Here is a 20,247-nt window from a genome sequence, read left to right as displayed (position 1 = left end):
TATGGGAAGTTATAAGCAACCTGTCTCCTCTCCTTATGTTGGCAGGGTTTTTTAAGGAGCAATCCTTCAAAATATTTGTGATACAGCATACATTTGCTGAAGATATAAAAGGGATGGAGGAATGCCCCTGTGAGGAAGGATTGTAGGATTTGGGACTGTTTCGAGAAAATGCGAGAAAGATAAGACATTTATAAAATCATGCATCGCATGGAGATAGTGGATAGAGAAAAGTTTTCCTAGTCTCTGGCCCTGCAGTACCATCTTCCAGATTGTGCTAGGCCTAATGGGTAGGGAGCGTTTGCATCCTTGGTTTGGAAATCACATTTGAGATCACATTTCCCCATGCTTTGTAGCAAGCAAAACAACTGGGAAAGCATCTCAGAGCAGCAGACCTACAACTGAAATCTAGGTGACTTAATCCCTGCCTTCCTCCTGCTTTCCTCACCTATTATTCAACCAAACCAGAAGGAACCTTCACGGCAAACGTCCAGTGTTCCCATCTAAAATAAGGGGAGTATGACCTTCTGTAATGGAGAGAAGACAGTGGTGTAGCTCAGTGTTAGAATACATACAGAAGGTATCAGGTTCAATTCCTAGTTTTTCCAGGTAGGACTAGGAGAATCTCCTCTGGATATCCTGGAGAGCTGCTGACAGCCAGTGCTGCCAGTACTGTGCTACATGGACGTAATGGTCTGATGTTGTATAAGGCAGCTTCCTGTGTTCCTGTGATTGACGTGTATAGAAACATCCTGTCATAGCCCAGCACATTATTCTAACACCTTCTCACATTCTACATAGTGCCCATATTTTCCTAAAAATAAAATATTGTGACTTGCGTTCTGGCGAAATGTTGATGTAAACTGCCCTGATGCAATGCAAACTGCATTTAAACACACATGTCCTAAAAAGTCCCTGAAGCACATTGATACAAAGGAAAAACATCTTTTAGAAACATACATGCCTTCTAACATGTACATTACCTTTTCTTTGCAGTGACAAGCTAAATGAATTGAGAAGACAAAAAGAGAAATTGGAAGAAAAGATTATGGATCAGTATAAATTTTATGAACCATCTCCTCCAAGAAGGTAATGCATGACCACATATTTATCTCCCTCTTACTTTGCCAGAAATGTGCCAGTGTATGTTAGTTAAAGAAAGAAACTAATTGTTTTAAAATATTTGCAAGAATTTGTTCTAAATATAGCATTCCTCTTCATTTCTCCAAAAGGAGAGGTAATTGGATTACTCTGAAAATGAGGAAACTAATAAAATCAAAGAAGGATATTAACCGAGAACGCCTCAAGTCTCTAACTCTGACACCAACCCGCTCAGAATCTAGTGAAGGATTTCTTCAGCTGCCACATCAGGACAGTCAAGATAGTTCCTCAGTGGGCTCAAATTCACTGGATGATGGTCATACCATGGGGGCTAAGAAAAGCAGCAGTGAGTAAATTGCTTAATTTTAGTAAGGGGTAGTGTGTCATGCAGTACTTCCTGATGCGGTGAAAAGGTTCAAAATACCCATGGAGGAAGTTTGCTTAAAAGTATTTTGCTCATGTTCCTGTAGGCTCAAGAATGGAGAATCAAGCGCTACAGCAGAGGAAAGCTCTTTAAAGTTTTTTAGGGGTGCAATATTTACCGACATTGAAAAATTTGGTCTGAGCCGACCATAGAGGTGAAATTGGCACCCCTTCTTTACCCATAACCATTGCTCTTTTCTGTACTGTTTCTTTTCATCCACTTATAACATTTCTACTCTTGGCGTGTGAAGAGTTCCCTGTAACATGCTTCCTTATCAGCATCTTCATACTGCTGATGAATTGATTGTGTGTTTTTGCATGTTTATGGGCATACTGCATGGAAGGGGGGCTGTGCTGTATTGATCTGCCTTGCAAAGCTTCAATGTCATGCATAGCTCTGGTCAGCAGGTTCATGGGAGTACCTTCATCCATTATATACACTCTAGAAGCAAGAGGTCCAGCACTGTAATAGCTCTTCTCTGACTCCTTTTAACCCATACCTTTTCATCACATTCTGCTATCAATTCACTGGTATGCCAAGCTGTGCTGACACAGGGTATGTGACACTTTATCGTTAACAGGATTTCATTGTACCAACATTGCTTTGGAATAGAATTTTGAACCTTAAGTAATCATATTTTTGTTTTTGAGTGCCATATCAAAGCAAATATTTACGGTGGAATTCAACATGGAATTCAGCGTAGCATTAAGTGAGATATTTACGTCCACTTGTACTAGAAGCACTGCATGCCCCCTAAACCTGTTCTGGGGGATCTTGAAAGTAAGATCTGTTAGAACATTAAGTCCGAGTGGCAGACACAGTGGGTTTTTTTTAAAATGAATGTCTTTGATGTTTTTACATAGTATCAAAATGTGCACATGTAAACATTCCTTTGTTTGATCAGGCTGGAAAAGAATCAAATCCCAAATGATGTGTGCTTTGATTATACAGGGGCACCCCATGTTACGCACGCAATCCGTTCCAGATCGCGCTACGTAACACGGGCGTGTGTAATGCAAACGCTCCCCCCCAAAAAACCCGGAAGTAACACGATTTGAGTGCTTCTGCGCATGCACGAAGTGTGCAGAAGCGTTCTGTGCATCCGGGGGTTGTGCGCAAGTCACACACACTCCGGAAACGCTTCCGGGTTGCGGGCGTTCTTAACTCGAACGTCCGCAACCTGGGGTGTGCGCAACCCGGGGTTCCACTGTATAGATTTCTGTACAAACAATAGAAATTACATTCTGCTTCATAGTATGTTTAAATCTTTAGTTGAGTAATTGTTTTTACAGTTTTGATTCATTACTGATCTACTAATGATTGAAGGTTATATTTGCTGTGTGACCTAAAAGAGGAGAGAAACTAATTCTGTGGAAGAGAAGGCTTTGACCAGCCTTTGTACTAGCCTAGCGTTTTACATCTTAATTTAAGTCCCATATTAGTTGAGTAGTTGCCTGTCATGTTATCTGGTCCACAATTGCTGTCCTCCCAACTACAAAGATTTTTACTTTCACAATCTAGAAGATTGTTAGCTCTTAGTGATCTAGAGTAATTGGCATGTGTTCTTCAGTTGCACAGATAATTTCCATTCTGCTGGGATACTTTTAAACATTGGAGCAAATGTCAGGGATATTTGGAGAAGAAAGTGTGGCGATCCCCCCCCCCCCCAGTTAGGTCTGAAGAATTGAAGAATTGCTAAGTATTGAAGAATTGCTAAATAGTCTTTACAAGTATTCCTTAAATTGTTCCTTTCCAAAGGTTTGTGATTGGCAGCGAATCTTTTTTCTGTCATGAGATAAATCCCCTTGGGAAATCCACTGGGAGCTGCATTTCCCCCCCCCCCCCAGATCATCTTCAGTTAATCAATTTATTCCTCCAAATTTGTATCCTACCCAGAGAGAGAGTTTATGGGTGAAATGGGGCTTTGCTTTCTGTGCCAAATCAAGCTCTGGGGAAGACATTTTGGGCAAGCCGTGCTCACCTGCACTGCACCCGGTATCACTTATGGTGTCAGGTATGGGACAGGTAAGGGTACAGCTTGGTGAAAAGGGGCTTTGATAAGTGCTTCCAAAGTAACTCAAGAATCAAGTGATATTCCGGTGCTTCAGAAGCACTGCACAAAATAATTTACAAACCCCAAAACTGACCCTTGACAAGGGCTGAGCACATAGCTTGCAAAGCACTTTTTGCACTGCTTCTGAAATACTCGACAAATGGTCAAGCACCTAGGATGCCCACCTGTTACAGTTGGCCAGTGGAGATGGGGGAAATAAATATCTCCCTCCTGGGCCAAAAAAGTTCTCCACTCCTTCCTTATGGAGTGGCATTTAACTTCAGTTGCAGAGTGGTGAAAGTGACAGCGCCAGATGAAAGCTCATAATGCCAGCTGAATAAAGCAAGTAAAGATTCCCATCCCCAAGTGATAATTAAAATTTGAAAAACATAACATTTTTATCTGAGGACATTTCCATCTATTTTGATAATTTTTCACTTTGTGTATGCAAATCATATAGTTTGACACACTGAATGATGTTCAGTAAATGTGCAGTCATTACGAAAAAAAATCATTGCTCAACTTCCCTCTAGCACTGGGATCAGTTAGGTTCCAGAGACAAAGTAGGTTTTTCTATTTTAGACCATGTACCCACATGAATTTGGATGCCATTATATAACTGACTTGTTGGTTGCAGTTTATCTGTGTGTTCAGTATATTTTCACTGGTAATTATTAGGTAGCTACTGAACTAGAAAATAGGTCCAAAATTATTTGTATTTTACTTTATGATGTGTTACTTGTATCTGATTAGCACATAACTTACTTACATTTCCTCACGCAGAAAAACCTATCTGATCATTTGTATTTGTGGACCATTTCTTCAGCATCAGTTTCCATAGAATTTTGTTATGAATTAGAAATATATAATTTGCATATTTTGTGAAAATGTAGCTAATACATTTACACCCAGTGGTTTGGATGCCAGAGCAACAGCCACATATTTGCTGCAAGATCATGCCTTTACCTTGAGTTAGACCCTTTTCTCTTTATAAGATATTGTGAAAGCACTCCTGCCAAGGGGAATCAGAGCTGTCTACTTATAATGGCTGTCAGCAGTAACTAATCTATGTGTGGGACTTCCATGATGAAGGAACAGGGAAGAGAACAACCTGGATATCAAAACTGAAGCAGTATTCAATAGATATGAATTTATTTTGACTTGCCCAGTATATTTTTTTCTACGTGCTTTTTCAGTCCTTCTCTTCCCACAATTCTCTTGCAACTTTTTTCAGACTACACAGATAACCTTTTCTAATAACAAATTTTAAATTCTTCTATTCCACCTTCACAGGTCTCACCATTTCAGTATGTTGCAGCAAAACCAACAGAGTGTTGTGGCACCTTTTAAAGACTCAGAGATTCATGCCACAATAAATATTTTATTCTTTATGGTGCCACAAGTCTCTGTTTCCATTTCATTACTTGTTAGACAAAATGAAAAGGTGAGGTTTTTATCCAAAATTGTGGAGAAAGATTTGAATGTGACAAAAGTTAAGCTTTCACCGTATGAGACTAAATACACTTTGATTTGATATTTTACTCTTGTAAATGATACTTTACTACACGTTTCAGGAGAAGCATGGAATATCTATCACATGTTTGTTTCCCTTTATACTGCTGATCCCTGCTGGGCTGATGCTTAACTCCTCAGCCAGCCAGTTTATTGCTTCTAGGACGTCTTTGAATGCTTCTATTATCACCCCTCCAAGCTAGTTACCAAAAGTGGGAGCAGGCTTGGCTGAAGAGGAACCACCTCAGAAACATTTGCAGGGGGTGGGATTGGCATGCACTGGAAGGCTTAACCGTATGCACATAGATTATCATATTATATAATGCATTCATGTTATCTCTGCAAAGAAGGGTTTTGGAATACATGTTTGCTGAGAACATGTATTTCCACCCTTAGTTGCTACACAAGGTGTCAACTGGTTTAGCAGAGAAGAAAGCCTGTGGCATGCCTTCTGGGACACTGCACTAAGCATGCTGTGGTAATGCTCCTTCACATGTGCACAGCACACAGATGAGGAAACAGGTTATGTGTAAGTGGAAATCAGTGTCATTCAGTTTGTTTTAGTGCAAGTAAACACCATTGATCACAGTGGAACTTACTCATGAATGAACATACTGTACGTAGATAATACTGGATGACTCCTTGACTGAGATGAAGGGCTTGTATGTACACTCATGGCTTACATCTTTTGCACTGGATTAGTAAAAATGCCACATTGAAACACAGATGTTTGCTTTATTACAAGGTCTTCTTGTATAGGATTTCAACCCTGCCACAAGCAAACATGTGAAAGCTTTCTGTAACATGCAATTTAAAATTTTCACTGCAGTTATTACATGTTTGATTTTTAATGTTCCTGCACATCACTGTTCTGTTTGTTTCTTTGTTCTGTCATTTTTCTGTTTGGTGCCTTCCCCCACTTCACACTCCAGTAGCAGTATGGTATGTCATTTAACCAAGCATTCTTATTTAAAGTGGTATTCAGTCAGAATATTACAATATTCTGCACTCCATTCCAATAATTTGTTGATCATATGTTCAGATGGTGTGTAAAAGGAGGTAAAGATTAGATACTGCTGTTCTTGGAAGTTAAATCAACTAAGATGAGTTCACATTAATACAATTTAAAACAAGTCATTAATGTGAAAAATACAATGACTGCTTGTAGCAAGAAATGAAGGCAGTGCTTATTGAAAGATACTTTGATAAACCAAGTGAAATTTTTCCATCTCAGGAAACCTGCTTGCTGGTTTTCGACTCCTTGCCCATAATTTTTGTGCCTGGGTTTGGGTTTGGCTTCTTTTTATATCTTTTTTTTTTTTTTGCTTGGTTTTTAAGACATCCAATAGTTGTGAACTGTGAAAGTTCCTTATATTCCTCAGGCATGGTTTCCAGTGTTTCCTTGGATAGTTCCACCATGCAGGCTTCATATCCATTGCCATTCAGCAACATGAGATTAATAGCTTTTAGTAAATAAAGTGCACCTAGCGGAAACTCAAGCATTCATTTCTGTCCTTAGTTTCAACATTTAACTTCCATCTGTTCTTCTCCCCTTTTTCTTTCATCTTCCCGTTTCCGTTTTTCCTTATGCTATGACATAAAAGTGGTTGCACTGAAAAGACTGCCCTTTTTGAGGAACAGACCGAAGGATAAAGACAAAATGAAGGCCTTCTACCGTCGCTCCATGTGTAAGACTTTATGACAGTTCAGCTTCTTTTTAAATGGCTACACTGGCTTCTATTACTACTTTCACTAACCTTTCCGTGGACTGCGCTGTTTTTCCTATTTTGCAAAGTGCAAGTCCTGCTATAATACAAGGAGCTGAAGCAATGTTTCTAAACACCTTGGCACTCAATATACATAACTTGGGGTGTATAAAAATGTGTATAATACATCTATCTACACACACAATGAACACACATTTATAAGTTCAAGTTCTGGGAATTGTATGAACATAAATGTGTTATATGTGTGTGTGTATATAAAGATATAGTGCACTCAATGCATTTGCACATTTTGAATTCCACTCCTAGTAATCAGTTTTATAAACACCTCAGTACAAATCTAGAAAATCAATTGCTTAAAAACAAAAAATAAATGGTAACCTGTTATTCCTTATAAATGTTTTATCATTCTAAGTTGAAGGGGTCGGGTGGGAAAATCAGGTATTCTTTGTCATTTCTTCAGTGAAATGCTCTTTAAAAAGTTGGGAGAGGCAATTTGTGAATAAAGTTACCACAGGACACATTTATTTTAAATACTTTCCTCTATTGTCATGCAATAAATATTATTCCTGCAAAAACCTGCACTGAAGGACCCCTTATCATTGCCAACACTGACTTTGTATTAGCACTTCTGCTCATCTTTCCCTGTTCATTCCATTTTTCATTGCGAAACATATCAGAGCTTCTAACATATATTTATTTATTTATTGTATAGCACTCCAGCACAAGCATGGCGGTTGTAGCTAATAAAAAGCAATAAAATCATCTGTACAAAGAAGGCTTTGGCTTTTTAACACTTTTCATTCATTCAGCCAACTGCATGTTTTAACATGTAGAAACTTGTGGACCTTAGCTTTCAGTATGCCTTGATGCTTAGGTAAATGAAGCATTTTACAGTACAAAATAAAACTTTTAAAAAACATTGAACCATGCTGATTCATTTGCTTTCATTTGCATCCCAGCCATGAATGACCTGGTGCAGTCCATGGTCCTAGCAGGAGGACAATGGACAGGTAGTTCTGAGCATCTGGAGGGTCCTGATGATATATCTACGGGTAAAAGGAGAAAAGAATTGGGATCTATGGCCTTCTCTACTACATCAATCAACTTTGCAACTGTCAACTCTGCTGCAGGCTTGAGATCCAAGCAGTTGCTTAATAATAAAGGTATAGGTAGAACCTTTTCACGGTGTGGTGTGCTTGTGTTGGTAACCGTAGCATTATTGGAAACAGTCTGTGCTCCATATTTCACATTCTTCTCCAGAAAAAAAACTGGAATATTTGATTTGCAGACTTGTGGAATATTAGGATGGGGAAAACTAGTTGTATTTGTAAACTTTTGGGGGGGGGTCACCAAGTAATGATCAATGAGCCATAAAAATCTGTGTTTTAGAGATGATAAATTCAAAGGTATGTTTTTGCAACAAAATTGTGCTTCTTTCCCATTTAGATGCTACATCTTTTGAAGATGTAAGTCCACAAGGAATTAGTGATGATTCTAGTACAGGATCAAGAATTCATGGTAAGATTTGTGCTTTAAAGGAGTAGCAGACCTATTATGGAAATGCTAGTAAAGTTTATTCAGAAATAGAAAATAACCTGCATTGCAAGTGTGCATGTTTGTATTCTTGCTTCTCATCTCATCTCATCTCATCTCATCTAATTGTATGGGAACTTTTCCATTTCTTTCACCCTGATTTCACTCTTAAACAGAACAAACCTATTCAGTATGAAGTGCACCTGAACAGGACCCAAATTTCTTCCCCCTCCGTCAGTCCTGAGTTTTGTAGAGTTCAGTTGTGAGAACTTTCAGTTTATGACATCTTCTGTTCAAAATGGATCTTATTAATAAATGTATTTTTCCTATATCAAATTTTGGCATAGTTGTGAAATACTCCAGCTGTTAAATTTGAATCACAGTAGTGCAGTTTCTAAATCCCTTTAACACTGCTTCTGCGCCTGCTTTGGTTAGGAGTAAAGAACATTCCTGAGCAGATGTTCTTTCTCTTCCTGTCAGTGGCATTTCTGTAATGTGCAGAGTTCCATGTCAAAATCTTTTGTAACTGCCTTAACCGCAACCAGATTTCTGCATGTTGGTGCCATTTCTCTTTAAAAACCTTGGTTATTCCCATTAATAAACCTGATACAATTCAAAACATGTCTTTCGTTTCTCTGTTCCTTCTTTCGTTAACCTGCTCGCTTGTCTAGTATACTTTCCTAAAGTGCTGTCTTGGGCTGCCTGGGGACACCACCTTTTCCCACATGCCAGAATCCACACTTTTGACAGTGGACATGTTCAGCTTGTGCGATATCAGTAGTGCATGATTTCCTGCCTCAGAGCATTCTGTGATCAGAATGTACTAGGCACAGTGTCATCTGCTATGGTATGTGCTTCATGCGATCTACTGGTTTTTTTTTTCCATTTAGCTTCCAGACCAGCCAGCCTTGATAGTGGCAGAACATCCACTAGCAATAGCAATAATAATGCCTCACTCCATGAAGTCAAAGGTATGCTTCCAGGCAAACTGACACATCTGCTTCATTCCTCACATTTCCAGGGCAGGGAGGGAGAGAGAGAATTCAGGGCATGTTTTCCTTTCCTTTCATCATTTCATTCCTTTTTAGATGAAGCTCTGGAATAAGGTGGGTCACATGTATGATTTAGGGAAAGTAAATTATTGCAGGACATTGCAGATATTCATCCACCCATATAGTGTAATAGTGTATTCGGATACATTACAATGCCTTGCAGCTCACATAAAACAAAATAGGAATACTTTCAAATCCTTTTTTAGCCTGCAAACAAATGTCATATTAGACAGAAAACCAACATTTATAATATAACAGCAGTTTACATTCTGGACAGAGGACACACAGGCCATTTTTACTAACCATGTTGTAGACATTGCCAGGCAAATGTCTTGGAATAAGACCTCTTGAATCAGATGTGAATCAGCATTATTCTTAGCCGCCCTGAGCCCAGGGCGGGGTATAAATAAAAATTTATTATTATTATTATTTAGTTTTCTTCAAATGAAAGTGCCACTGCCTACAAATAAAGAATAAATACATGGATAGTTCTAGAGAGGAATTCATGCTGTTGTGTTGCAACTGAGTAGAACCAAACAGACAAGTGATACACTCAGCTTTTTCTGGTCCTCTGCTTTGAGACACACCTGACAGGATGGTCTGTTTCCTCTTCTGTTGTAAAACAGTTGTATGTAAGGCAAAACTGGAAGATTTCAAGCAGTCACTGCCTTATAAGGGATTATTTAAAGTTCATTTAATTCATTTCACTGAATTTCTAGATAGTATCTGCTCAATGGAAAATATGGATAGGTCTTCTAAAATGTTCTGTGATTTTCCAGTATAAACAATTCCTTGCAGTAATGCATGATGTAGTTCAGTAGCATTGATAGTGTATGCTGCTTGTTTTTCTTCAAAATAATAATTCAAAATAACACAAAGGGCAGCTTCCAGTTGGTTGATTTGTGTCTGTTTAAGGAAACAATGTGAACTGGCATTTCTTCAACCTTTATTCTGTGCAAAACGGGATGTTTCTGCTCCAAGTCATGACAAACTGATACAGGCATTTGATGGAATGCATTTTTAAGAAACCTTTCTCGAAGAATATTTCTTGATCAGTCTGAAAATAAATTATTTGCTTTCCATCTTTTATATTTTTACCTTTTTCCATATGTCATAAATAGTAGTGGATGTCAACTTTGTTGCTGAACTGGGTCATATTTAATGTCTGGGATCTCAATTTTGTTGAGAAAGATTAAACATTCAAAGTTATTAGGTGGTGGTGGTTAATTGGAAAGATGCCATGTCACGTTGAAGAACCTTAATAGGTAAGGCAAGGAAACTAACCTTTATTTCTCATATGGCTTCCCCATACGTTTTTGAGTACCTTACGGCAAATGTCTCTTCAATGTGACAAAGGAAAAACATCCAATAATGCATTGTTAATGTTTAAATATAATACAGCATGCATAATAAAGATGACAATACTGTTTATCCCTAAAGCAGGCACAGTTACTAACCAAAGCAGGCCACAAAGCCACAGCAGTGGAGAATTTAGCCTGCTTCATGAGCATGACGCGTGGTCCAGCAGCAGCAGCAGTCCCATCCAATATTTGAAAAGCCATGCCAGGTCTAGCCCCATGCTCCATCCTAAAATGTCAGAAACAATGGATAGACAAGGAACACACAGAATTAAAACTGACTCCCCTGGAAGTGAAGTGGTTACTCTCCAGCAGTTCTTGGAAGAAAGTAATAAAGGTACTTCGGCTGAGGTACGTTGAAAAGCTACTTAATTTCACTGGGCAAAACATAAAAGCTGCAAAACTTAGTGCACTTTTTAGTCAAAACAAAATCGAAAATTCTTTCTAGTAGCACCTTAGAGACCAACTGAGTTTGTTCCTGGTATGAGCTTTCGTGTGCATGCACACTTCTTCAGATACACACGAAAGCTCATACCAGGAACAAACTCAGTTGGTCTCTAAGGTGCTACTAGAAAGAATTTTTGATTTTGTTTTGACTATGGCAGACCAACACGGCTACCCACCTGTAACTGCACTTTTTAGGTTGCACAAGACAATCTGGTGATGACTTTTCATTTGTAAAGGCCAGAATTCCGAATTAAGTTGGTTAGGAAAATTAATTAACACATAGGGTAGGAATTTAAGTAACATTATGAGACAGGGAAAGAGAAAACGAACCTATTCTGAGAAAAGAGAAAATCTCCTGTAAAGCAAAGTCTTTCAGGAATGAATGAGCTAATTTATAAACATAAATTAATTTTTTTAGACAGAGTGTGGGTGCTCATTCTCTGAACACAAAACTATAAGGTGTGAGTTGTTGTTTGTTGTAGTTTAGTCGTGTCCGACTCTTTGTGACCCCAATAGTGAGTCAATATTACTACACAAAAGGCCTGCACAAAATTGTTGTCAGGTCTGCTGCAGTCTGTGATCCAAAGAGCAACGGGATGGGTATTTGCAAGCTCTAAAGAATTTTCCCAACACCCATGTCTGGTTACATTTATCTTCAGACAGAACCATAGCCAAAACAACTCAAAAGTTACACTTTTAATCTCAACTTTTCTGCATTGCTTGTGAAATGCTTTGTACTGTGTCTTAACCACATGCTTTTCACTGAGGAGATAAAGACTAATCGAAGAGCTATCTGACAATAGCATTTTCACCCACCCACCCCAAAATCTCCAGTGTGTATTTCCCATCCTGATTGAACTGTGTCTTCCAGCCCATTCTATTTCTGTGTCAAGGAAACAAGTGGCTGTATGCTGATTCCAAGTTCTAAAGCATTAAAATATTCTACCTTGGAATAAAATAACAGTGGTACCTCGCAAGACGAATGCCTCACACAATGTAAAACTCGCTAGACGAAAAGGTTTTGCGATTTTTTAGGTGACTTGCAAGACGAATTTTTCTATGGTCGTGCTTCGCAAGACGAAAATTTCAATGCATTCCTATGGGAAACCGTGCTTAGCAAGATGAAATTTTCGCAATACGAAATGACTCGCGGAACGAATTCATTTTGTCTTGCGAGGCACCACTGAATGTACTTAATTTAAATAATGTGATTTCGGTGTTTATTTTTTAAATTGGATAATTTAATTCTTGTCTGCCTGGTCTCACATAAAATAGCCTTTTAAAAGATAGATAATATGGGTATACAACTAATTTATTGTCTTTTCCACTGTTTTGAAACAGACCTACTCATTTTCTCAGCTATTTATTAATAACAGTATAAACTTTTGCCCTGGCGACTGCCCAAATGCCACGATCCCTCAGAAATAAGGTGCATTTGTGTTTATGTGATTGGTTCTTAAATGAGCCTTAAAAAGGAAAGGCGGTCTTGTTCTTTTCTTATATCTTGGATCTTTTCCAAGGACTCCAACTGGGAGTTCCAAATCCGGAAGTCCACACAATGATTTCAGGCTTGGGCACTCCTGTACATGATGTTCAGATTGCTAAGGGAAGTTTTTTAATCAGTCAGTGAGAAAGTTATGGGATAGATCTGAAAGTGAAATGATCATCATTGTTTGAACCTTTTGATGTTGGAGAAGTGATATTTGCATAAATGTTAAAATAAATGGAAATATTCACAGAAATCAAAATGTCAAGGTAGGAATGCTTATTTTCAGTAAGTTTATGCATTTAAAATTGAAAAAAAGAAGTTGTGGCTTTTCCATTATTAAGTAAACTTCGCCTAGTAGCATATTGATAAAGCTACTAAACCTGGGTGATACCATATGTATCAACGATTTCCATAATTTTGAACTGCATCATGGTTATGCATGTTTGTGCTGTTGAAGTATGAAACTCACTCTTGCAGAAACATTAAGAAACAAAGCAGCAGATAATGAATTAACTTATTTGTATATCTGTCTTTTGCAGCTCAAGTCCTCAAGCCAAGATAATCTTTTGGATGAAGTAATGAAATTTTTTTCTGAAAATGCAGAATTAGTCGGAAGAGATAAATTAAGAAAACAGTCATCAGGCAGTGGTGGTATTGCCAGATCACAGAGTGTGAAAAACACAATGGAGTTCTCTGATGGAAAGTCAGCTAAACAAGGACACCTTACAAGGCCCAGCTCGCGTAGAATGGAAGATGCCAACTTTGCAAACTCTTCAAAAACACTTACAGCAGGCACTAAAGGAAGGGCCAGGTCTGTTAAAGAAAGTGTACAATCACAACGACAATCAAAAGATTGTAATCCTTATGCTACTTTACCTCGTGCAAGCAGTGTGATTTCGACTGCAGAAGGAACTACTCGGAGGACAAGTATCCATGATTTTTTGTCTAAGGACACTAGGCAGCCAGTATCAATTGATCCAACTCCACCTACAGGTGACAGAAGCGTCCCATCAGCTTCTAGTGAGTACAATCAACACTCCTCTGTTTTTCATTATACCCCTTTTCCTTCAGTTACCTCGTCAGAAAATGACTTAGGTAGGATAGCTATGCTAGATAATTCTACATGTAAACCAGAAAAGCCTAGGATTTCAAGAACAGGCAAGACAAATTTTATTACTAAAACATTTTCTTGTAGTAATGTGTACAATGAGAAAGTGGGCACATCAACGAGCATTATAGGTAAGTTGTCTGCAGTCCGTTTGTCCAGGCCATTTTTGGCACTCAACACTGAATTAGTCAGCAACGTTAGTGGACTGCCCCAAATGCCTGTATCAAAGACAACTGATAAGACATTTGATTCATCTGTGAAATCTCCACAGAATGATCACAAACTACCTTCTGAGAATCAGAAATCATCTGATGGCAGAAATGTAGAGATGAATCAGAATAGTGGTGAATCTACACCACTTACCAATTCAAATGCTAGTGACAGTAAAATACCATCACCCGTTTCTGAAGATACTCAGACTGTTTGGTATGAATATGGTTGTGTATGATAAACATCTATAATATTAAGTAAATCTCTGCTATACATTGTTCTTGTTAATGTTAATAGGTTTAGACTATTTTTAAATTTACTAGCCATGATAGTAAATGGGTGTACATAGTTTTTCTGTGAATGGAGATGGAGAATTCACCTTACCCCCTTAGCATGTGAATGAATGTACAATTGTAACCATGCCAAAGCTTGCATGAAACATTAACTGCACTGTATAATTTCTGCATGCCTTTTAAAAGCCTTAATAATAAAAGCTAACTGTATTTTGTTTTCTATTTGTTATAAATATTTTATTTTCTATACATTACTGGATGCATGCTAACCAGTTGCATGGTGTTGTGCCAGAAACAGCACAAAAAAACAGGTAACTTTCAGCAGCAGTACATTCCGTTTTTCTTCCTTTCAGAGTCCACATTATCATGTAGATTATACATTTTGGACTCAATCCACCTAAAGCTGGTTGTGACTGATGTAAAATTAATGGAACAACTTGGTTGTAACTGACTCAAGTGTCATTGCCTAGTGGCTTACAGATCAGTTACATGCATGTTTACTTGGAAGTAAGCCCCACTTTTGACTTACTTCCTAGTAGGTGTGTTTGGAATTACATCTTAGCTCTGACAAGCTTTAGCTGGATTGGGGCCTTTTTGTATCAGTGTCCTTTCCCTGTTTTGCTGGTGAAAAAATGCAGGAGGCCCCTCTGCATCTCTAGCTTTTTACTTTGGACGTATACAAATTCTACTTAATAAATGAGCCATTCTCAAAATAGTGACTATAGTTTGCACACTAAATGTGTACTACTGTTCATGCTGATAAAACATCAAGGTTTGGAAACCTAAACAGTGGGCCTTTTCTGTTTAATGATACATAACTAAATGTAGTTTTGTTGGAAAAGTTGACCCTCTTCATCTTTCCCTTTTATGTGCTTTTCCCGTCCCATGCTTGATGTATTTACATGGTCATGGTGTTGTCTTGTCGATAGAGCATTATCTGAATCTTTATTATATAGCTTTTAATGGATTTTTACAGTGTATTAAAATAAACAATAAACTGGTATTATGGTATTCTTATTTTCTGTTCAGGGATGTGATAGTTAATTAGAAAATGATGCACAAAATGTTTTTTTTTAATTGATTTGATGGTCCAAACGGCTGCTTTAGACATGTCCAAGGTCTTGGGTTGACAACTTTTTTTGAGAAAGTAGAATTCCATACCATAGAAAAAGTTGGGTTTAAAGAACCCTAATTTTATTTTATTTTTCCTTTTTTGCCCTTCACCAAGATGCTTTATTTTCTAAAATAGTAAGCAATACAGCCTGTGGGTCAGGGAGCTTCTGGGTTCTTCAGGTAGGGTGGGGAACAACTCCCATGTAAAATCCTGGAGAGCAGCTGCTAATCAGTACAGGCAGCAATGAGCTAAATGGATCATTGGACTGGCTTTGTGCAAGACAGCTTCCTATATTGATTAACTGTTCAAGAAATACAAGCTTAAAGACATTTTGGACTGCAGAACTATAACCAGAACATGGTGCATCTAAACTAATTTTCATAGTTGCAATAAACCCTAATGGAACATAAGCTTGTTTGAAAGCAAAGAGTTATTGTGGGTTAAATTCCAAAATCGTTCAGGTACTTCAGGTAAAAGCATTGGCTACTTTCAGCATGCTTTAAGCTTGGGCAAAGCTATCTGGAATTTCATCTTCTTAACAGCAGGAACACCCCCCATGCCTCATCACACAATCCATCTCTGAGAGTTCCCTCACCTTCAGTAGTGATTTGCTATGTGGTATGGTGGACCGTTGTTCATGAAAATAAGCACAAAGCCCCTTTGCATGCACAAAACTTAGTTTTATAGTTCTTTGGATCCTCAATATGCAGCTGTTTGTTTTTAGGAAAGTAGAAGTTATTATAATAATAAGTGAGATGAGTTTAAAACTTGCATTAGGAAAAATAAGTTTCTGGGAAAATGAAAAATGCCTTTCCTAATTTTGATTGGCAGCCTATTTGGAGACTGAAGATTGCTACTTTACTCCCAAGAGCAGCAAAATCAGAATGATACAGGAAGAGCTCACTTAGGTCTCAGCTATCTGGCCATCCCCAGGGACCAAAGGACTTGGTTTGTTTTTTGTCCCCATCCTAAAAAGACAAGAGGAGCAAATAACAAAATTACACCTTTAAACTGAAGTATTTTATACAAGCTACTTTAATTCCATTTTGTCTTAATTATTTAATGTTGTGATACATGAAGAATTCAGTGATGTTTGAGGAAGAGTCAGAAAAAAATGTCCTTCACAGATACAAAACTTTTCTAAAAAAATACTGTCACAACTGACAAAATGTCCTGTAAATGCTGGCTGATAACTTCTTGCTTCTTCTTTGTGGTCTCTGTGCAAGTCCCACATATAGGATCTGGGCCAGTAAATGCGAATTCAGTACCAGTTAGGGCTAGCCGATAGATGTTTTGGTCAGAAACCGGCCCATTGCCCTGACGGTGTAGAACTCAAGAGACTTGGCCCCCTCCCTGCTCAGTACCTTCCTGGCTGCTCCAGTACTGGTATCTGTAAGAATTTGTTTTGCTTTTCCCCCCTGAGGAAAGTATGAACTAAACCTGCCTTCTGTTTTTCTTTAATTCTATATTCAGCCCTTTTCTTCAGTGCTGTTATTTCTGTCTTCAATTTTGCATTTGATGTGGTTTTGTTTATATGCCTCTATAGGTGCTTTCACTGCTTCCAAGCAGATGCTTGTAGTGCAGAGGGCAACTTTTCTGATTTTTTTGGGTAGCAGTAGGTCATCCCCAACCCTTTAGTATTGGGCAGAACCTCTGCCTTGGCGAGGTTCCCTTGATAGCATTCCTCCAGGCAGATGTGTCAAAATCACTTGTCCCAGCTCTGAGGACATTGTGAGGACAGGCTATTTTGGCAACACAACCTGATGTCTAAATCCCAAAACCCACACGGACAACATGACACTGTTCTGTCCATAGTATTACTGATGGGCAAGTCTGATCTTGCAGACCAGGGAGCAGTTACTGGCATTGTGCTTGTGTCACCTAACTTAACTGTGACATCATTCTCCTTTTATAAGTGGACCCACTTTGTTTGATGGGACTTACTTCCTAGTAGGTGTGTTTGGAATTGGATGGGTGGCAAAGGAATTATATAGTTGATTCTGTACATGGACCTTTCAGTGTACTTTTTTTTTAAATTGCATGAATTGACCCTAAGTCAAAGAATTAAATGCAGGTCCAGCATCCCAAGAGAAGCATGATTAATTGTTCTGTGAATTGGGACAGTTGTTTTGCTTGCAAGGAAAGGCTTGCTTGAAGACTTACTTTTCTAAGCAAATAGCTAATTTCAGATAATTTGATTTTGCATGTTCCATTTTATTGCATGCAAGGATAATTTGCTGCTTTACAGACTTCATTGGTTAGGATGCATAAATCAAATGCACATGTTTTGCTGCACAGTTCCATAAATGTTCTTGTTATTGTAGTCTATTGACAGAATAAAGTTGTAGAGCCTCGAGTTGTGTTCCTACCTTCCCCTTTTGTTCCTCTCCATTTTTGTGAACTTTTGGTCAGTAGTACCTAACAATATATGTTGCAACATGAGGTAATTTCCTCCCCTGCTGAACAAGTAACACAAAATGCTTTTCTTCTGCAGATGTGGAAGCTAAACCAGAAAACAGAAATTCAAAAAGCAGGTCTAGGGAGCAACAAAGCTCCTAATTCTATTACCCCCACTACATGAGATGTGGGCCAAGTGGTGAGTTTTCTGCCCAACATGTAAATGAGATTGCTTTCATTTACAGAGGAGTAAAAAACTAACATTTATAAATGAAAACAAGTGCAATTTGCATTAACAGTTGTCAGTACCGCTTGCATTAAATGGCTCACTATCTTGCTTACTGTATTCAAGCTAAGCTAGCATGTGACACTTATTTATCTACCCAGGCAAGGAGTGTCCAGTCTTCTAAATCCACCTTGCTTTTCTCATTTGGTCTCCAATAATAAATCACAGTTTATAGTCACTATCCAAAAAATGACATTGTGTTGTTCATTTGGGAACTCCTGTGCCAGTGTAACCTTTATGTTAACTGTCTCTGAAGAGCCAGCTGTATTATACTGCATACAAGTTGGTCATTTTCTCAAGCATATCCATTTTGAGGCTACAATAATATCCATTTTAGGATGTGATATATGATCAGAGCTATGCATATTCCATAGAAGCAGATATTATTATTTTTAATTACACCCAGAAACAGTTTTAAGTTTTGTGGTTCTGGATTCTGTGAATTAAATTAAGCGCAATGCTTCTTATTTTATTTAACTGTCATTTAACTGTCATGATTTATTTCAGTTATGTTGAGGGCACAGAAGCATCCATGGCCTTTTGTGTACATTGGGAATGCTGTTCAGCCCCCACCCCTCCAGCTCCTAAAAAACTTGTTTTCAAGCATACCTTTGCAGTCCTAAGGACTTGAAACCCTATCTTTAAAAAACAACCATGAATTATTATGAAACTTGAGTTCTACCCCAAGTAGCACCACTTCTGCTTTCTTCTCTGTCAATCACTGAGACTTCCAACATATGCACAGCCCTGTATAGTATGCATGTAAAAGCATAGCTACAGGAATTGAAACGCTGCAATCCTATACACATTTACATGGGAGTACGTCCAATTGAAAATAATGGGACTTGTTTCTGGCTAATCGTGTATAGAATTGCAGTTATAACAGTGGTGCTCAGATGCCATTATATAATATTTTACTCTTGGCATTCTGTCTCCCTTCTTCTTAATCATTGCTTAAACCATTTCTATTGTGTCCTCCTAGTTCTTGTAGTCACTTTACTTTTTATATCTCTTCTATATCTTTTAAAGCTTTTCTTACGTTTACTTCTCTTTCTACTTTTCACTTGAACACAGAGAGAAAAGTGTCCTTCAGTATCTCAGTGTGAAGCCTTTATTACTGAAGTAACAAGGCATCCGGCTATAGGAATCATGTTGTGTTTTTAAAAATAGTTGAAAGTTTTTACAGGCCTACACGAATAGAACAATCAAGAAATATGCATCTTCTTTCCTTGAATCAAGGAGCTGTGCTGGTGTCTCCTGCTGAATTTTTTTAAAGAAAGAATTTATTGCACATTGCACTGTTAAGATCTACTGAATAAAGGACAGCTTTAACCTCTCTAACGACCAAGGGTTGTATGGCCTCAAGAATTGCTCCAGGAACACAATTGCTTTTTTTTCTTCATTCCTTTATGAACCCCAGTCACCAACTGCTTACTGCTTCTGCTAATAATTAGCAATATTCAGTTCTGTAAATCTGAAAGGGGAGAAGGCTGTAGTATATTGTGGAATTTGTTGTAAATACAGGTACAAAAATGAACCCCTCAAGCTTATTTTATTGGTTTGCATAATTTGCATGATGTTGCTCTTTGTAAAATGAGACTCTACTGGTTATTTTGGTGCAAATGGCAAGAAGAAATTGTTTAGGTACCTGAAAACATAGCCAAACACTTTAATCCACACTCTACATGAATTCTTTTGTTCCATGAGTTTTCAAGGCAACAAGTTATTTTGCAAAACAATACAATTAGGGTGGGGTGGGGTGGGGGCAGGGAAACGATGGAATTAATATTCCTGGAACTTTCTATGTCCAATAAAACAATCTCTGTTTTCTTTCAACAAATACAAATTTTGGAACAAAACTGTCTTTAAGTTAAATATTTTGTATTTTTACTTGTGTTTTTTAATTTGTGATTTTGTTAGCTTCTTATGGTTTAGGAGGAAGCTTTATGGGGGAAGACCAAGGTAAACATGGTTCTGATAAGCATTTTGAAGCCATTCCTTTTATTAAGGCTCTTACTAATATTTCAACCTTTTTGTTCCTTATAATTGTATACGAATTAAGATTTATTAATGCTGTTGGTACTTTAAAAATATTTGTTGTATGCATTTGTCTTAAAACTCTTGCAAAGAGCACAGGAAAATAGAT

The 20,247-nt window shown here is 38.0% G+C and overlaps 1 protein-coding gene across 5 annotated transcripts in view; it reads left to right on the top strand.

Moving 5' to 3' along the window:
* The window catches only part of CCDC88A (coiled-coil domain containing 88A), a 76,869-nt gene extending 57,231 nt beyond the window's left edge, over positions 1-19,638 (top strand). The window contains exons 24-33 of one of the 5 annotated variants that reach the window (XM_033145106.1): positions 994-1,086; positions 1,230-1,444; positions 6,692-6,775; positions 7,774-7,977; positions 8,261-8,332; positions 9,238-9,318; positions 10,843-11,108; positions 13,233-13,713; positions 17,913-18,014; positions 19,176-19,638. In XM_033145106.1, the coding sequence (XP_033000997.1) occupies positions 994-1,086; positions 1,230-1,444; positions 6,692-6,775; positions 7,774-7,977; positions 8,261-8,332; positions 9,238-9,318; positions 10,843-11,108; positions 13,233-13,713; positions 17,913-17,977 (1,561 nt within the window). In that variant the 3' untranslated portion in view covers positions 17,978-18,014; positions 19,176-19,638. Of the gene's footprint in view, positions 1-993; positions 1,087-1,229; positions 1,445-6,691; positions 6,776-7,773; positions 7,978-8,260; positions 8,333-8,523; positions 8,584-9,237; positions 9,319-10,839; positions 11,109-13,232; positions 14,287-17,912; positions 18,015-19,175 lie in introns of those variants that run through there. The other 4 variants (XM_033145105.1, XM_033145107.1, XM_033145104.1 and 1 more) reach the window with 4 other exon arrangements.
* Positions 19,639-20,247: the final 609 nt, after the last annotated feature.

The sequence above is a fragment of the Lacerta agilis genome, chromosome 3, assembly GCF_009819535.1.
Source record: "Lacerta agilis isolate rLacAgi1 chromosome 3, rLacAgi1.pri, whole genome shotgun sequence".
NCBI classification, from domain to species: domain Eukaryota; kingdom Metazoa; phylum Chordata; class Lepidosauria; order Squamata; family Lacertidae; genus Lacerta; species Lacerta agilis.
This window is presented reverse-complemented; position numbering and strand designations above follow the sequence as displayed.